This window comes from Stegodyphus dumicola, chromosome 6, assembly GCF_044657685.1.
Source record: "Stegodyphus dumicola isolate Sdum_Otavi_A_Nest chromosome 6, ASM4465768v1".
In the NCBI taxonomy this organism is placed as follows: Eukaryota; Metazoa; Arthropoda; class Arachnida; order Araneae; family Eresidae; genus Stegodyphus; species Stegodyphus dumicola.
The window spans coordinates 122638030-122650356 of NC_140773.1; the positions used below are offsets into that span (position 1 = coordinate 122638030).

General features: G+C 30.2%; 1 protein-coding gene across 2 annotated transcripts in view; it reads right to left on the reverse strand.

Annotated features, from left to right (window-relative positions):
* The window catches only part of LOC118187548 (GPALPP motifs-containing protein 1-like), a 48506-nt gene that overhangs the window by 6952 nt on the left and 29227 nt on the right, over positions 1-12327 (reverse strand). For both annotated transcript variants that reach the window (XM_085818876.1, XM_035357789.2), the window contains exons 4-5: positions 8903-8968; positions 6672-6731 (exon numbers count right to left, since the gene is read on the reverse strand). In XM_085818876.1, the coding sequence (XP_085675002.1) occupies positions 6672-6731; positions 8903-8968 (126 nt within the window). The remainder of the gene's footprint in view (positions 1-6671; positions 6732-8902; positions 8969-12327) is intronic.

Here is a 12327-nt window from a genome sequence, read left to right on the forward strand (position 1 = left end):
AATCGGCAGTCTACTGTATTAACAACATTTTGATTTCTGAGCCAATTAATTTTTCAGTAGCCTTTTTTGCAGCTATATGCAAGAGGTGGCATGGACAACCTTGGATGATTATACTTGGTTGATGCATTTTGATAAACAGTGCTACACCTTTAAACTTTCCAATCATATTACTAGCATTATCCACGGAGGTAGGAAGTTAGATGGAGTGGCCCTAACCCGGTTTTTCCATTGGTGACCAAAACACTGGGTAATTTACCATTGAGTTCAATGGGTTTTGACACGATCGGATGTAAATATTTTGTAATTGCATCGTAAATATGCATATAAATGTATATATTTTCTTTTTCTACAATACTTCAGAGTCCTAATTATATGAAAAGAATACATTTTTAAACAACATTTCATTCTGAACAGAATTAAATGCTATACTTTTCACAGAACAGTTTGCTCAGAATGGTTTATTTGAAACATTTTCAAAAGTTTTCATTAATTACATTAAAAAAAAAAAAATTAAGGTAATTCGATTTGATTCGGTTAAGGATTGCAAAAATTAAGATCAAAGTTTATTGTATTATTAAAATTATGCATTATTTCTTTTCTATTTATAGAGCTTCTTCCTAAAATACTTTCTCAAATATGACATGAGTTTTTAGCTTCTAAGGCATCTTTGAAATCGAAAACTATAAGTCAATTTATAATTAATACTCTATTCGGTCCATTTCAAATTAGAGTAAATTAAAATTTAATAGTGAAATACTTTAAATAGTATTTAACTTTATCTGAATATTTCTGAAAGGGATAAAGTAAGAATTATTCTTTAAATATGATTTAAAACTTGTAACTGACTTATTATAAAATGTAAGGGGAATAATTCTTTTAATTATACTTATCAGATTTTTTTACCCTTAATTTCAACAATACATATTCCAAAACTCTTCTTTATTACTTTCTTAAATACGCATCTCATAGAAATTGCTTTACAGGACTTTTTAATACATTGCTTTCCAGTACAAACAACTCTTGCTTAAATAGTTTTATAACGTATTTGTCAACAAGATGTCAATTTATGTTTACAATTCAATGTTAAGATTATTATATATTTCGATAATATTTATAATCATTATAAATTTAGATATATTTAATAATTAGATTTCTTCACAGTAACTTTCACAGTTATTTATGAATGAATAAATCCTTAATATGTGAATGTGTTATTTTATTTAAAACATTTTGGCATCTGAAACATAAAATAAAAGTAGCGAATATTGTATCAAGGGTATCGAAAGATGTATACAATTTTACAGGTAAAGTGAAGTATTTTTCATTCTTTAAGCATAACATTTTTGCTAAAATCTATATTTTTGTAGTTCAACAGCTTAGAATTTTATAAAACAAATTCATAATCAAAATCGCCATTGTTAGTTATCGAAAAATAACCAAGATGTGATTTTTGCGTAAATGTAGCTAAACTATACAAACTGCTATTATTCATCATACTAGGAATGCTTCTTTTATGCGGAAGTGTCCCGTTATTCGATTTGCATGTAACTGTCATGTGTCGAAATACTATCAGAGCGCTGTCAAGCAAGCTTCTGAACGTAAACAAAAAATACCTCATCTGTTGACCGAAGCTTCGGAGCAGTGCTTCACTTCTAATGCTGATTTGGCCACTCCTTCCTTTCTTACCTCCATGGCATTATATAAAGAAAATGATAAGCAATTTTTCCATTCTAAACCTTTGCTTTTAAAATTTTCATTTATACAATTAAGCCTTTAAAGGGCACCGGTATATATACCGGTTGTTTGTCAATTTTTTAACCTCTGAAAAAATGCTAATTTCTCTACACCAAAAGCTATAATCGTAAGTTTCTAGTGTTTCCTTTCGATTCTAAAAGGCAACATCACCCTATGAATGCTCAATATTTTGCAGTTATGAAATTAATATACCTTGTTCCAAGATATCATGTTTGAAGATTGATAAATTCTATTGGAGGGAAAGAAAAAATTCAAAAACTGTAAATATATGACGTACACATGCTGAACCTTTTGTATTTACTGCATTTCAGTCGAAATTGATAATTAAAAGAAGATTATGTATACGTTTTTAATACCGGTATATAATACATATAGGCGCCCCTACTGAGGGTACCTTGCCAATAGATGGCAGCACCAGGGTTCTCCTTCTCTACTCTGTGAGATGACAGCTTTTCTTTACATTATAATAGTTTATGATGTAATAATTTGTTTATGATTAACTTGGAAGTTGTTTAGAATTCAGTATTGAGCTCCTAGGAGGCCAAAGGGGTTGAAAATTGAAATAAGAGCTTTGAGGTGTATAAAATAATAAATTTGTTTAACGATGTTTCTTTCTGAACAAAAACATACATTACAACTGATATTTACAAAAAATTAAAAAGTGGCTCTTACGGTCCTCGATAATCTAAAGTGTGTGTGCGTGGGGGGGGGCGATTCTTGGTATCATAGCATGAACCATGGTTTTTTACATATTATCTAAAGCGTAAAATATGACTTCAAAAATGCAACATACTTTCTCATCTGAGTCGTAGTGTTTCATTTAAAATTTTTAAAAATTTTTCGACTGTTATATCTCCTTGTAATATTATACTAGTTCAATTACAGCATGATATGATTTATGCATGCAGTGTCATATATGCTAATTTTTTAAATAAAATAATAATACTGAATTTAAATCAAGTTCAAAAGCTTTTTACCCATATTTTACATAAGTATGTTCAGCTGGCTTGCATCATCAAAGTGCATAAAAACATATATTTTATTTTTTAAATTTCTACGGAAATTAAAAAAGTTTTTATATTTAGACTTACATAACTATATTCAAGCACCCATCTCTACAGATGCACATCAAAAGTACGCAAAATTAATTTAAAAACAAAAATTAACAATTGGCTAATTAACAAAAATTAACAATTGGCAGCTATTGGAAAAAAATGTCTTAGAGGGGTGCCGGTATAAAATATATACCGGCTCTCAAAATTTAGGATTTCACTCTAGATTTTTTTAAGTCTCAATTTTGTGTCCTTATGGTCCATAAGTTATACTTCATGCAAAATCTTACAATTTAAATTATTTTATATACCCCCCTCAAAGGGTTAAAAATACCTTCTCCGATATTATTCGTGCACTCTAAAATTGAAATCAATGACGTAATTATCACTTCCTTTTCTTTAATATGTTATAATCAATGGATACACTTTGTTATCATTACTTCTATCAGTACTTAGAGAAAACGATGTATTGCACACTGATTTTATAATATCGGCAACAGTACTTTCTGCAAGCGTTTTCACAATAGCATCAGTTTTGGTATGACCGCAGCTAAATTTTTTTGCTATGGCAGAATCTGGAAACATTGCTTTGAAAAGCTCTTTGGAATGATCCGAAATAGAAAGCGGTAGATTGTGTTCAATTAAAAATCGAACAAAATAGCATTCGGCTTCTATAGGACCTGTTTTGTCATCTTTTATTAAGAAATTCATTATTTCTTTAGATTTTACAGTGCCAAGTTCTATATGTTTTTGAGAAAAAACATGCCGTTTACAGTCATCTTTTCACCATGTGCAACTGAGAAGTCTTTGTTGTATACACTGCAGTGTGTGTGATTCACAGAAATTACGGATGCTTTAATGCATGGAAATTCTGAAGAATATGAATCTTTAAAATTTCTGCTTTGATAATTTCGGCTTTTTCATTCGAGGTAGCATTATTAAAAAATTTCCACCTGAATCCCAGTTCACAAGATACACGCTAAGCTCTTGCCGTAATACAAGCAATGGAGTGTAATCACGTAAGCTAATCACGCAGCAGCAACGAATCTGGGAGATCAGATGTTGCGGGGGGACTATCGACCAGTCATTATCGACCAGTCATGGAGTTATTGATCTACAATTGGCTATTCTTCAAAACCAGCAACGCACTCAACACGTGATATATGATAACATGAGTATTCAGCCAATCATCGGATGAGTTAGTTGGTTCTGTTTTGCGTACTGGTTCTGATACTCTGTTTCTGTAAAATCCATAATTTTTTCCATACTTTTCATAGCTTGTAGTTTATCATGAATTTCCATAGAAACTATGGAGAATCCATAGTAGTTGGAGTCTATGCACACATAAGGCTGACAAAATGAGCAACCAGTTTCATTCCTTTATTTTCTTGTTGAGGAATATTCAACTGCTTAATGAAGAAGACAATTTTAAGTGCATATATTGCCTTTGGCATCCACTTTGCTTGATGTACAGTGAGTAGTCTTCTCTTGCATGGCTTCCGTCTTTTAGGTCACTTTGGATGTAGTTAGTCATTTTCACTTGCTGTTCTTCCAGTCTTGAACAGGATTTTCTTCATTCAGCATTGTCCAGACTCTGGAACTTATTTTCGAGGTAAAAAGCCTTGCCTACTCTACTTACTGTCAAACTCATACAATCTTTTGTGACCTAAGAAAATATTTATCTTCTTGTGATATGCTAATCATGTCCATCACATTTATCCAGGAAATGTCAAATAATGTGACAAAATCAACCTTTCACATCTGCCATTTCACATTTGCTTTATCTGAGTTTCTCTATTTCTTTTACCCACATTTTGGTATTTTTTGTACAACTTTTGTATACTAGCAGAGATATTCTGCTCTGTCTTAATAGGGATATTTGCTTTACTTTATACTTCCTGCAGTTTAGCACTGATAGATTTAGCAGCATTCCAAAAGCATTTCTTTCATTTCCTTGTGATACTAAATAAAAACTAAAAGTACTTGTTCCTTTAGAGGGTGCCGAGCTCTTAAAAATTCATCACTACACATCTTTTGTAGCAGCCAAATTCTTCTTAAGGTTCCCATTTTAAAGTTCAATCACATAAAAAAAGAATACATGAGAAGCCAATTAGTACAAAGCACTTCAATATTAGAAATTTCACTAGTTTGAGATAAAGGTGATCAATGCATCAAACCCTAAATATTATCCAATCTTCTTGAAATACAGCAAATATATCTTTTACATCTCTGAGATTCTGGGCATAAGTCATGTGAAAATTGCATCTTTGGAAAAATGAAACACCCTAAGGTACAGGGTCTCAACTATTTATATATGTATTTTAAATGACAGGCCGCATGCAAAGAAATCCATAATTTGTAACCTACGTTTATTTATTCAAACTGTGAAATATTCTGTTTCAGAGATAATTGTTACTGGATTACTATAGATGGGATCCAAGTTCTCATTACTGATGAGTTTTGATTTTGTTTGGAAAGTGATTGCAAATATGTAAAGCTGGATCCTTGAGTGAGCAAAACACATGCAATAAAACTGATAATATCCATCAAAGATATCAGTATAAAAGTAGTGGAATCATAGTATTTGGCTGGCATCATTTTGAATGATGCACTGACCTACACATTTTACCAGTGTATATATATGAAAGCTGATATTTACAGATGAAGTTCTTGATACTCATATCAAGTTGCTTATGGGTGCAAGCACTAATAATATCCTCCTAATAAACAATAATGTTCATCCCCTTGCACCATGCTAATTACTAATAATCATAAGTGTGAACCAGCAGAGAATGGCCCTTTTACTCTCTGGATTTCAATCCAGCAAAATATTGATAATATACTTTGCTACTGAGAGAAGTCCTAGATATCTAATACCCAGCATGAAAAAATACCCAGCTACATTTCAGTTAGAGATGATAATACACCTTATTAAATTTTTCTATGTATCTCTAAAATATTGTTATTAGCAACTTTTCCCTACGCACTTTATATTGTATTTCTTATGTTCTTATTAGTCCAAAAGGGCTTTGTCCCTGAAGGATTATTGTTTTCGTTTTGCGATTTTGCATTGAATAACTATAAGTATCCGTTTCACTTTTCAAACTGTTGCCACCAAATGTTAGTCCTGCATTATATTTGAAGAAATTAAATAATGAAAAATCTGCATAAATGTATGTATATTTCTCGCACTGTGATAAAACAACGATACACAGAGCCATTAAATTTTGAATGACGTAATCCTCCTATGAATATGGGCATGTGGAGGACCAAATTTGAAATTTGTTTTGTTATCGATTTCATATTTTGTAAAACTTTAATGAATTTTTGAGTAACATACTCAATGATTTAAAAGCGAGCAATGGAGATAAAAAAACCTTTTTATCTCCAGTGAGCGGAACTGTGTATCGGAAATTCTAAAGATATGCTCATTTTAAAATTATTTTGCGATATTGCTATTGAACTGAATTTTATGGTTTAAGTGCAAAGAACACGATATTTAATAAATAAAGGGTAACACACAAAACGTTAAAAAAATGCCCCTTTGGATGTAATTTAAAATTTGAAGCCTGCAAACTTTTTCTTTTTTTAAACCTCTTTCTTTTTGCAAAAATGGACAATTTTTTATTTTGAAGAATTACTTTTTGTGACAAAATAAAGAAAGTTAAATGTTCTTAGCTCCAAACGCATTAAAATTTCATGAGTTTTTTTTTTTTTTTTTTTTTTAGTGTGTTCCTTTAATTTATTTTTGTAGTATATGAATACCTTACTGAGAATACAAAACCTGGAGGGGGGAAAGGGAGGGGCAATATTTTATCCTAAACATAATTTAACTTCTTTTGCTGTAAATATTCACTAACTTACCTCTTTTTTCTTTTTTTTCTTCTGATGCATTTCTAATAATGTCTCAGAACGTTTAGATTTCTGTTAAAGAAAAATATTTATAAATACATTATTTCAGTGAGTCAGCATATACAATAATTATTGTTGAATTAAATCTGAATAAAGAAGTTTCAATTTATTTAATATTTCAAAATGTCCACTTTTCTTCTGAATTATTTTACACCATTCTGTTTAATGGCATAATAGTATTATTCCTTTATATTGTTGAAAGAAACTTGCAAACCAAATTCTGCAGTGACATAAATACTTCCAAAAAATCAAAAATAATTTCACTATTTTAGTAATACTTAAAAAAAAAAATAAATAAATAAATAAAAAAAAAAAAACCACAGCATTTATAAATTTTTTTCAGAAAGTAATTTCTGCATCCTTTTTCAAATGTTATGAAATCATTCTATCTCAAAGAATTCTGTAAATATTACAAAATGATCCAGCTGGTTCATTCCAATTCTGTAAGAACCTTTAAAACATTTTCCAGTCTAGGGTTTCTATTTTAGAAACATATTTTTAAATGCAGAATAGCAGCTTCACTGACAGCCTTCGTCTGGCTTTTAAATGTACCGGGAAAATGGCTGAAAAATGACACCAAATGTTAAATTTAAAAACTGCGTAGAATTTTACTCTGCAGAACAACTTCATAAAAAAAAGTTATTACGTATAACAAAATTACAATGAAATAAGCAATGTCCCTTAATACAAATATTAATTATCCTAATAAATAAATTAACCAACTTCCCTTTGCAAAATCTTAAGAACTCAAATGGTATAAAGGAGGTTAAGAACTTTGTTTCCTAAAAAAAATCACTCAAAACTTTTCAATATCTTAAAAACAGTAAAATGAGCAATAAATAACATAAAAGAATAAAAAAAACAAAAAATTCTGAAAAGCAAAGTATAATTAATGATATTTTATCTTATATTTTCAAGAGAAAAAAATTACAATGAAATAAGCTATATCCCTTAATACAAATATTAATTATCCTAATAAAAAAATTAACCAACTTTCCGTTGAAGAAAAAAAATCATGCTAAACTTTTCAATATCTTACAAACAGTGAAATAAGCAAAAAATAACATGAAAGCAACTCAAAAAAACATAAAATTCTGCGCAGAACTTTACTCTACTGAACAACTTTATCAAAAAAAATCAATAAAAATGTATTATATATATATATATAAATGACAATGAAGTATGCCAATCTCTTAGAAACAGTGACATAAGAAATACGATGAAAAATTGTTGCCAAACCCATATTTCTAAAAGAATGAAACTATTCAAAATGATGCGATTTCATCAAAAATCTATCAAAAACAATAAGACAGAAAATTGTGTCCAAAATCGCATTTTTAAAGATGTGAGATGTGAAAAGTGTACTTGGAAGCTTCATTTATTTTTTTTTTTTTTTTTTAAATACAAAATATCATTTTTCCAAAATTCTTTTTGTAAAAGCAGTCGCAAGGATGAAAGTTTAACATGTCCAAAAATCAAAGAAAAATAAACTGTACATTTTAAAAAATAAACTTTTTTAGAAAAAATCCCGTTGAAAAGGTGTTAAGCTCCCTTTGTTAAATAAATTCGTATTTAATTGATTTATTGAAACACGAAATTTATTTTAAGTTCGTAAAATAACTAAGTACCTACGTTTCATGACGATGTGAAAATGGAGTGTGTAGAATAAAATCTCGCTTTCCTATAGCCCATTATGTCTCAAAATGACACGATTTCGTCATAAAACCTAAAATAAAAAAAAAAAATTCGAATTCGAATTTCGAAAAAATCGCTTCGAGGTGCACTGGCTGTTGTCTAGATGCACCTATGTACCAAATTTCGTAACCGTGGGTCTATTAGCTTATGCGCAGCGCAAATGAAAGACACACACACAGACACTCTATTTCTTTTATTATATGTAGAGATGACAGAAATGACACTACAAATCAGGAAAGATCAGAAAGCAAATAAAATATTTTGCTCCAGAAAATGAGAGAGACAGAGAACTTAAATAAGTGAGCTATAAACTTATACAGACTGGTGTTAAATAAATTACAATACAAGCAGATTTTATTAAAAAATTGTTAAAATCATAAAAAAATGTGAATTCAGTATTAATCACTGACTGTTATTTGCATCCAAATGACTTAACTACTTACTCTATAACTAATAAGTGAGCCATTAAATATACTATAAATACTTACATTGTATTTTTTCAATTTTTTAGAAATTTCTTTTTCTTCTTCAGAATGCCTATGGAAATGACTTTCCTGCATCAGAATAAAAGTGATGTTATTATTATGCATTTGAAAAATGAAAAAAATGGTGAAGGAGGTGAAGGAATATATTCTAATTACACAGATCATATTTCATTTGAGCTATAACATTAAGAAACCAGTAAATACAACAAAAAGTTACATATAATGCACACACATATATAACTCACTAAAAATGAAATAAGTTAGAGCAAGTGTAAAAACAAATATGGAGTCCCCCCCTCTTATCAACTTAATTTGAACTATAAATTAATTCATATATAGTCCAAATTGTATAAGTAAATTTTATGAAAATTTCTATAAAAGGCACAATCAAACTATGGCTTACAGACAACTTGTGGTTCTTTGGTCCCTTAAACGTGGTATAAAATATCTGTGTTGCTATGCGTATCAACATAATACAGGTAAGAAATGTAAAGAAACAATGCACATAAAATATCTATGCTTAAAAAATATTTTTCAGTTATTCAAAGTTGAGTAATAATGTTGGTTGTTTGATCAAAATGGTGAGATTTCCTTAAAAACTTCATTACAGACATATAAAAAAATAGATAAGTGGCGGTAGTCGCTGGGATCAAAAGATGAAACCAGTGTTAATTTAAAAACAAAAAGAATACAGGATGCATGAGTATCAGTTTTTTATGAATAGAGTGCCATTCTATATGAAAATGTTTTATCTTACTATTAAATTCAACTAATAGTACAAATATTCTAAGTTTGAGCTTTTGGATTAAAAGCATCAAAATAATTAGCCTGATTAGGATATTCTTTTAAAATTTCAGCTCTTGTATTAGAGTGGAAAATTTATTACATTAATATTATAATATTTCTATTTTAAAATTTAAGCTCTTGTATTAGAAGAGCAAATTTATTAAGTTAATATTATAATATTTCTATTCTGAAATTTGAGCTCCTGTATTAAGAATCCCAAATCACAATGAGCTCTTAGAATGGCAGCTTTATTACGTTAATATTATACTATTTGTATTCTGAGATTTGAGCTCATTTTTTTATGTGAGTAAATTTGAGCTCCTACATTAGAGTGGCAGATTTATTACATAATATTAGAATATTTTCATCTGAAATTTGAGCTCTTGTATTAGAAACCAAAATCAAGTATTTTGTTGTGTGAATGAAGTTAGAGGCTTGAATTCTTTTATTTACTTTAGTATATTTCTTAAAAAGAGCAAGCTTTGCAGATTTTTATTCAACGAAAGGAACATATTTCTTATAGTATTGAGTGTTTTTTTTTTAAAGATACTGTGTCATATTTGAATTTCTAATTTAAAAAAATGGTAGATTGAGCAAGTTGATTTGAATTTTTAAATACTGGCTAAAAGCCTTTTAAAATTAATTTTGATGCACTATCCAAGAGTTTCCAGTTTTAAAAATGTCATTTCTTGTGTGCCGCTCACTAGCAAGTTATATTTGCAAATTTTCACAAGACTAGTTTCGATGGTTTTACAGAAGCATCATCCTCAGTTTCCAAAGTGCAAATGAACAAGATAAGGTATAGTGATAAGATAAGAATGGCTGGACAGGAGCTAAGCTATGGGCATCATCTATTTATAAAACAAGAAAACTAAAACATAATTTCCTTAAAGGCTGAAGGTAAAGTTGAATTGAAATCAGGGTTGTTAACTAGAACAGAAAGATTTTTTTGAATGTGAAACACCTCTAGGAAATCGAATTCATCAATGGAAAATGTTCCTTGAATTATTTTGGCTGCTGAAAAATGGAAAGTGTGAGTTTCGGACCAACAATGCTGGGTAACAGAGGACTTCTGTGTTTCCTTTTCCTAATACATGCCTCATGTTCCTTAATGTGAATTTTAAGGCTCTCTTAGTTTGACCAATGTAAATCAAACCACAGTGGCAAGGAATCTTGTAAATACCCCCAGGAATAAAATTATAAGTGAAACTTATAATTTTGTTGAAAGGAAAATTAACAACCCAAAGTTAAATTTCTGTAAAATATGTGCAATTTTATAGCAAATTGATGGAAAGAAAGGAATGACAACAGAATCCTTATAATCTCCTAAAACAAGAGTGTGCCTTTTAGTGTGTTAAGATGAGAATGTTTTAACTGCTTGGTTAATAATATTGGGTGAAAAGTCTCTGTCAATAGCTACTGGTTTTAAATAATTTAGTTCTTGATCAAGAGCCAATTTGGAGCAGCAAACTTGAAGTGCATGGAAAACAAAGGAATAAAATGAAGCTAACTTTTGTTTAGTCGGGTGACATGATCTGAAGTGTGGTGGAAGGCAGACTGTTGAATGTTTTGGTAAACTGCAGTACTGAAGTTGGATGTGTTAAGTGTGACCAAAATGTCGAGGAACGGAAGAGAATTGCATGTCTCAAGTTCAAAAGTGAACTGAATAGCAGGATCAACGGAATTCATTATGGAAAGAACTTTATTTAAATCATCTTTATTACTGTCAAACAGGGGGAGCAGGTGTCATCTACATAGCAGAACCATAACAAGAAGTTTAAAGTTTCAAATAATTTTGATTCATAATAATGTATGTAGATATCAGCTAAGATGGGACTAAGCAGGCTTTCCATGGCTAATCCCTCAGTTTGCTTGTAATATTTATTTTGGAAAATAAAATGCACTTGTTTCAAACAGAGTTGAGTAAAGGAAATTAGCTAATCAATTTCAATGCAGGAGAAATGAAATTTGGTATGGCTGTGCTATTAGACGATACTTTTACTCTGTTTGACAGTAATAAATGAGCTTGAGACATGCAATTCTCTTCCACTCCTCGACACTTTGGTCACAAATAACACATCCAACTTCAGTACGATTTACCATATGCCAGTGGTGGGGAACCTTTTTTGGGCCACATGCCCAAAACCTCTTTGATTAAATCCCCATTGCAGAGCATTTTACCATGTTTTGCCAGGAACAGTGAAAGCTGGCAGTTGTTAAGATGGTTTGTTTTATAAAGATAATTCTAAAAACCAACTTTCTGGTAATTATAATCTCTCAGTTTCCTTGACAGTATTGCAAGTTCGGTAACAATCTTTGTGGTTGGTGTTAAAGTGCCATAAGTAAGTAAAACGTAAGCCGTAAGTAAAGATAAGCAAGTGAAACGTTCAAGAACAGACTAAAACATTTATTTAAATTTCATAGTATCATTTTATGGTGATTATTGATTAAGGAAGTAATATTTTAGTCATGTACCGGCTGCTGAGGCGCTGCATGCCATCTGTGGCACGTTTGCCATAGGTTCGCCATCACTGCCATATACCCATTGAACGTCAAATCCATTTGCCTTTCACCACACTTCAAATCATGTCATGTCACTAAACAAAAGTTAGCTTCATTTTATTCCTTTGTTTTCCATGCAC